Raw genomic sequence first — 7,490 nt, 5'->3', positions numbered from 1 at the left:
GAGGGTCGTCCTCTTTTTATTCCCTCTCTGCTGCCTGACCTTTCGGTTGTCTGCTCTATATTTCCAATCGTCTGGACACTGGAATGCATTCCTGGTCTTTTCAGCTGTGTGTGTGTGTGTGTGTGTGTGTGTGTGTGTGTGTGTGTGTGTGTGTGTGTGTGTGTGTGTGTGTGTGTGTGTGTGTGTGTGTGTGTGTGTGTGTGTGTGTGTGCGTGCAGTTGAGACTGTTGGTGGGTGTGTGGGTGTGTGTGTCTGTGATAAGTAAAATGCTCTATCATTGTGTGTGGGTGTTCATGGGTGTGTATTTGTGTGTGTTTGTGTGGGAGTCTATGCATGGATGTATGTGTGTGTGTGTGTGTGTGTGTGTGTGTGCGCCTGTTTTTAGAGAGAGATTGTCTGTCATTGGGTGTGGGTGTGTGGTTCTGTGTGTTTGAGGCTGTGAATGTGTGTGCATTTGGGTGTTTGCATGATTTGTAAGATGGTCTATCATTGTGTGTGGGGGTTTGTGGGTGTGTGTTTGTGTTTGTGAGAGACTGTGTGTGTGTGTGTGTGTGTGTGTGTGTGTGTGTGTGTGTGTGTGTGTGTGTGTGTGTGTGTGTGTGTGTGTGTGTGTGTGTGTGTGTGTGTGTGTGTGTGTGTGTGTGTGTGTCTGAGAGACTGTGTATGTGTGTGATGAGAAAAATGGTCTATCATTGTCCTGATGTAGGTGCGTTAAAGCAATCTATCAGCCTCTGAATCCCTCCATCCATTTTAATATCTCCATTATAGCTTATATATGCAATACAAAAAGGAATATACAATGAACTCTACACAGAAAATATACCATGTACAAAACACTAAACCATAAATATATCTATGCATAAATAGATCCTCATATCTATTTATATTTTATTATCTGTTCCTTGCAATTGAGAAAACCTCTCTCTCTCTCTCTCTCTCTCTCTCTCTCTCTCTCTCTCTCTCTCTCTCTCTCTCTCCTCCCCCCATGAGAACAATCTGCATGTCACATGGAACCTAGAGCGCTGAGATCAGTATCCATGACTTATCCATATTCACACGCACGCACGCACACACACACACACACACACACACACACACACACACACACACACACACACACACACACACACACACACACACACACACACACACACACACACACACACACACACACACACACACACACACACGCATGCGCACACACGCACGCACGCACGCACGCACGCACGCACGCACGCACGCACGCACGCACGCACGCACGCACGCACGCACGCACGCACGCACGCAGACAGACAGACAGAGGGGACACCCAACACACACACACACCCAGACCCAGCAACTTCCAAGACACACACACCCAGACACAGTGTCATCCAACACACACACCCAGACACACAACAACCAACACACACATGTCATGTCCATGAGCTAATCCAAACCGTCCAGAGGCTAAAGGTTGCTGGTTTGGATCCCTCAGAGACAAAGTAGTTGTAGCATCACACATCAGCCTACCACTTCCCTCACTTCATTCAAACTCTCTGGAGATCAGACATGAACGTGTGCGGGCCAAGGAGGACGTTTTAATAGAACACAGCTTCCCCGTTTTAACTGGAGCATCGCCCATATGTATACAAACAGCATAATTACACCCGGCACAGTTTGTGACGTGGTTAAAGGAATGTAAATTCTAATGTAATTACAGCAGTCGTCTCCATACATGTCTGAGTAATCCCTCTCCTCCCTCTTATGTGCTGCTTGGTAAATCATAATACTAGGATTGCTTAAATTACTTTCTTCAATGCTTTTATTGCATATGCTGCTGGGATATCAAGACGCACACAGCGCTCACCTCAGCCTAATAGACTGTGCAATCATCCTAGCAGTGTGCGTGTGAGTGTGTGTGTGTGTGTGTGTGTGTGTGTGTGTGTGTGTGTGTGTGTGTGTGTGTGTGTGTGTGTGTGTGTGTGTGTGTGTGTGTGTGTGTGTGTGTGTGTGTATGTGTGTGTGTGTGTGTCTGTGTGTGTGTGCTTGTGAGATTGTGTTTGTGTGTGTGATTGTGTGTGTGTGCTGGAACATGCATGTGTGAGTCTTTGTGAGGTTTCTGTTGTGTTTTGTGATAGAAGTCCATAGCTCTTTTGTGTGCTTATGGCCATGGGCTCTTTATGTCGGGGCGGTTTTGTGGCTATCGCTTATATTCAATGCTGCTTTAGTGAGCTATTAGCTAAGTGCTAAACCGCGTGGAGTAGTTCCAGCAGAACAAGTTAAAGATGTAAGAAGCTTTGCACTCTGTTCAGTGCTCGGCAGCTGCACACTAGATTAATATTATTACTGCATTGGCTTCTCTTTCTCTTTCTGTCTCTCTGTCTCTCAGTCTGTTTCTGTGTCTCTCTCTCCGTCTCTCTGTCTCTCTGTGGCTCTCTCTTCTCGGACACTATGTCTATGACTATCTGTCTCTCTCTCTTTCTCCCTGTCTTGTAATCTCTCCGTCTCTCACTCCCTCTTGTCTGTCTCTCTTTCTGTCTATCTTTCTGCGTCTGTCCGTCTTTCTCTCTCTCTGTCTGTCTGTCTATATGTGACTGTATCTCTGTCTGTCTGTAGTTGCCTATGTCATTGTCTTTACAGGGTACCTATAATGTTGAAATGACTGTTGAGCAAGCGTTTGACGTTACATCCATTTGATCTCTGAATCAGCCATCTTTTGAGTGGTCCTTTAAAAGCCCCTCAGGAAGCTGGGGAGGGTAGTTTGAAGACCCAGTAAACCACATATGGATCCTCATATCTGCACGCACACGCACATCGTCGTCGGGTCAAAAGTATTGATGAAACAAAAAGATAGTTAAAGGCTTTCTGAATAATAGATGGAGGTAGATGCTTTATGGAGCTGAGCACCAAAAGCCCACCGGGCATACTTACACAAGCACACATATACAGCACACACATGCACTCACAGACACATCCCCCCCACCCCCCCCCCAAACAACACACAATTTGTTTCTCAAACCAACCAATTTTACTTAACGTTGAACGGAGCCTTATATCTCACAAAGCGCCGAACATAAATCTGAATACCGCCCTTCTCCCACAAGCCCCGTTTAGCGCCGCGTTTTAATTGTCCTGATTTAGGATTTGTTTACTGTACGACGCTATGCACACCGCTTCTCCGAGTGATCATCCTCGCCCGACGCAAAACTTAATCCATCAACAGTCATTATGGGGGTGTGGGGGGCTGGGGGTTGGGGACGTGAGCGTGACGCTATTAGGAGTCAGAACAGGGCTTGTGACTCTTTTAAGCGACTTTAGATGCAAAGCGACTACAGCTGCAGGATTCAGCGCTCCGTTCTGTCGCCATAGCAGCAGCAGCAGCAGCGTGCATTTAGTGGCTGGCTTTATCGCCGCTTGCACATTTCCTTAAATCCCTCACTTTTGAAGCCATTTCCACAGTAAAAGCTCCTTCTGTTGTTTTTTTTATAAACCAGATATATGACTGTGTGTAAATTCCCCGCCCGGTCTGCTCTGTGTTCACCTTATACACCAGGGCTTCGGGTAGCTGATGCTAGCTGACGGTAGCCATGGTTTACATCATACGTTTACGTTTATGTTTGTAGTGGCTCTTACATTCCTTTTTTTCTCCAACCATACAAAAAGGTAAACTCACGATGTTAACGATACTCAAAAAGCTGGTGTGAATAGAAGTGGCGCAACTACTTAAAGAAAGGAGATGAGAGAAAGTAGTTGGGTATGGAAAGGTTGCAGGAATCTGCTCAATATGTTATAAAATATATAATGGAGGTCTCCATCCATTTCAAAAACAATTAATACTTGTGGTTGTTGGTACATAGTGAAAAGTAAGCACACTCACAAAGCTATTCCTGATTTCCAACTCTTTTTTTGTTTCAATCCTCTGCATGCCCATTGCAAATATCCATAATCGGTTTCATCAGGATGTTCTGATTGGAAAGCAGCGAAGCTATATAGTATTTCTACTCAAGGCAACCCACGGTTGTGTATCTTACATTTACATATAGCAGACGCTTTTATCCAAAGCGACTTAAGGTTCATTCACACATTCACACACTAACGGCTGAATCAACCATTGAAGGCGACAGCCAGCTCATTGCTAGATGGATAAGGTTTAGGAGTCTTGCTCAGGGTCACCTCGACACTCTGCTAGTCGTCGCGGGGATCAAGCTAGAAACCTTCCTGTTACATGTCAGCCCACTCTACCTCTTGAGCTACTGCCACCCTTGTGTATGGCCAGGGTACAGTTATGATTTCAGGCTGGCAACGCTCATGGTAGCATTCGCTGCTAAAGTGGCTTATCGGCTAGATAACTGGATGGTTGCCGTTTCAATTCCCAGTTCCTCCTAGCTTTGTCGAGGTATACCTGAGAAATACGCCTAACCCTAACTGCCCCAGAGGATGTTGCTGTGGCCTTGTTTGGGTGTGGCTGACACTGCCGTCGGTGTGGGAAGGTTTGAAACTGAGGCACTACTGTTGGAGCTCTGTGTTTTGCCATAACAAAAATGAGGTCAATTGGTTTTAAATAAAAATTATGCATTTAGATTGAATAGTACGATAAACTGAGGAGTAGATATGTTTTTTATTTAAATGTAAATACAAGCAGATGTCATCCTTAGAGATGTGTGTGCTAACTGAACATTGTGCTAAGCCCCTGACTCAATGGTGTTTTTAATCTTTCCTAATCATGCTAATGATCAACATTGACTTGTCTCCGTTCACTTAGCCTCCCAGCTGCGGTTCCAATTCCCCATAAAGTGGGAAATGGTGTCAAATGTGATCCAAACTAATTGTCCCGCGCTGTGTTAAAGCCTAATGTGTTTGTCAAGTCGATACACGCTGGGAACCGCATCCTACTACATTTAAATAAAACAGAATTAAGATTCAATTGGGGCGCCTCGTTTTGCCACATGATGCGGAAATAGTGCAATCAAAGTATTTTCTTAGTTCAGCCTTATCCGACACAGTGGGTTTACTGTACTGACCACACAGTTGTTTGTTTGTGTGTGTGTGTGTGTGTGTGTGTGTGTGTGTGTGTGTGTGTGTGTGTGTGTGTGTGTGTGTGTGTGTGTGTGTGTGTGTGTGTGTGTGTGTGTGTGTGTGTGTGTGTGTGTGTGTGTGTGTGTCTGTGTGTGTGTGTGTGTGTGTGTCTGTGTGTGTGTGTGTGTGTGTGTCTGTGTGTGTGCATGTGTGAGAGAGAGATTGAAAGAGAACAGGGCGATGACACAAGTGTGGGTGATACTTTTACCAGACATTTCATTCTGTGATGGAATTGATCAGAGGGAGAAGATAGAAGATAAGAGAGAGACAGAGAGCGAGCGAGCGAGAGAGAGAGGGAGAGCAAGAGCGAGAGCGCGAGAGAGAGAGAGAGAGAGACCTGCAGACACGTAGCCTTAATGCTCGAGACAAATTTCCTTTGGGACAAATTATCTTGAACCTCGACACATCTTGACACACCGAATAGTTAAATACTGAAAATCACAGTGAAGAAAGAAAGAACGACAGACAGACAGGCAGACAAGACGCTTTTGATCAAAGCACAATATAAACGCAGTCCATTTACAATTTACCATGTACAGACACGCAGACAGACAGGCAGACACAAGAGACTCACGTTGCCGTCGTCCTCCCGGCTGTCGCTGCTGTCCTCGCTCCTGTGGCGTCCCGCCGAGGACCGGCTGTCCCTCTTGCGGCTGGCGTCCGTCCCCTCGCTCTGTCTCTCTCCGTCTGGGGGAGGGGGAGGGGGGGGGGGGGGGGGAGGGAGTGGGGGGGGGGAGGGGGACAGTGTCAGTCAGTGTGACAGCGGGAGTTATGAATACAATCCTTCATTTCTCCCCATCAATCTCCGGGCGACCTGAGTCCCGCCCATCCTCGTCACTTTTAATAAAGTTGTTGCGACGATGACGATGGTGATGATGAGGAGGATGATGACCGCAATTAATCGTCTGGTCCGCCCTCGTGCGCCGACACCGGTGTCTACATCCTCATTAACGGCGGCGGCGGTGGCGTCAGGTTCGTCTTCATCAGTGTGCGTCTGACGGCGAACAGCGCTATAGCCTGTTCTCCGCTCTGCGAGCGGCAGGTTCCCGTTAGAAACCCACGGGGTGGACTGTGGAACCCGGGAGAGACGGGGCAGATGGGTAACGACCCGGGGTGGGGGGGGGGGGCGGGGCGGAGGGCACTTAGGAGAGGTGTAGACGGTGGAAATATGGATGGACATAAAACAAGAATAAAACACAAGGGCTCCTGTAGGGGCTCGGGCCCCAGATGGATTATGGGAGTTTGCAGCGTGATAGTAACTGTTGGCTTTGCTGTTGGGAAAACAACCTGTGTGTGTGTGTGTGTGTGTGTGTGTGTGTGTGTGTGTGTGTGTGTGTGCATGTGCGTGTGTGTCTCTGTGTATGTGTGTCTCTGTGTATGTTTGTGTCTTCTTGTATGAGTGTGTGTGTGTGTGTGTGTGTGTGTGTGTGTGTGTGCGTGTGTGTGTGTTTGTGTAAGAGTGAGTCCAACACAACATATGGTCTCATTTCCTATCTCACTGTGCCGCCAGCAATGCATCCTATCTTTCTTCCACCCACACACACACACACACACACACACACACACACACACACACACACACACACACACACACACACACACACACACACACACACACACACACACACACACACACACACACACACACACACACACACAGATGATCACGTCAAGACAAAACTCAATAACGAGTAGTAACGGGATATTCACTATTATATGAGCTGCTGTTTATTCTGAGCTGCAGGGCTGCATGGATTGGCATCAGAGTTTCAATCTACCTCTCCGAACAATAAACGATAACAGGCGTCCACATCCTGTTTACTCCCATTGGCTCAATATGCTTTTACGTGTTCCGCGCCGAGCTGAATTTAATTCGGCTACTGTGGATTGAAAAAAAAAAACGGAACACTAGACCTCAATAAATGATGGCGCCTCTGACTGACTGTGTGTGTGTGTGTGTGTGTGTGTGTGTGTGTGTGTGTGTGTGTGTGTGTGTGTGTGTGTGTGTGTGTGTGTGTGTGTGTGTGTGTGTGTGTGTGTGTGTGTGTGTATATATCTGTATCAAATGATAGGAAGTTGGGAGTGGGGTCATTGGAGCTACACTCTCATATGGATCTGAATTGAAAAAGAATTGAAAAACACACATGCAGCACAACACGAGGCACTGGCCTTAAGAAGGACACAAGGTTGGCCTCGATTCAGGACTCGTGTTCATCAATAGCAGCCGAGTAAGAGCAGGCAGAAACACATATATATACATATGTATATACATATTTATAGATATACAAATATACATATATATACATATATATATATAGCTAAATAGATAGAGAGAGAGAGAGAGAGAGAGAGAGAGAGAGAGAGAGAGAGAGAGAGAGAGAGAGAGAGAGAGAGAGAGAGAGAGAGAGAGAGAGAGAGAGAGAGAGAGAGAG

The 7,490-nt window shown here is 46.6% G+C and overlaps 1 protein-coding gene across 1 annotated transcript in view; it reads right to left on the bottom strand.

The window, feature by feature from the left end:
- The window catches only part of b4galnt4a (beta-1,4-N-acetyl-galactosaminyl transferase 4a), a 137,354-nt gene that overhangs the window by 86,775 nt on the left and 43,089 nt on the right, over positions 1-7,490 (bottom strand). The window contains 1 exon segment of the mRNA XM_056598837.1: positions 5,633-5,745. Within this exon segment, the coding sequence (XP_056454812.1) occupies positions 5,633-5,745 (113 nt within the window).

This window comes from Gadus chalcogrammus, chromosome 9 (assembly GCF_026213295.1).
Source record: "Gadus chalcogrammus isolate NIFS_2021 chromosome 9, NIFS_Gcha_1.0, whole genome shotgun sequence".
Classification (NCBI taxonomy): domain Eukaryota; kingdom Metazoa; phylum Chordata; class Actinopteri; order Gadiformes; family Gadidae; genus Gadus; species Gadus chalcogrammus.
Note: the sequence above shows the minus strand (reverse complement) of the source record. Positions and strands in the feature narration are given on the sequence as shown.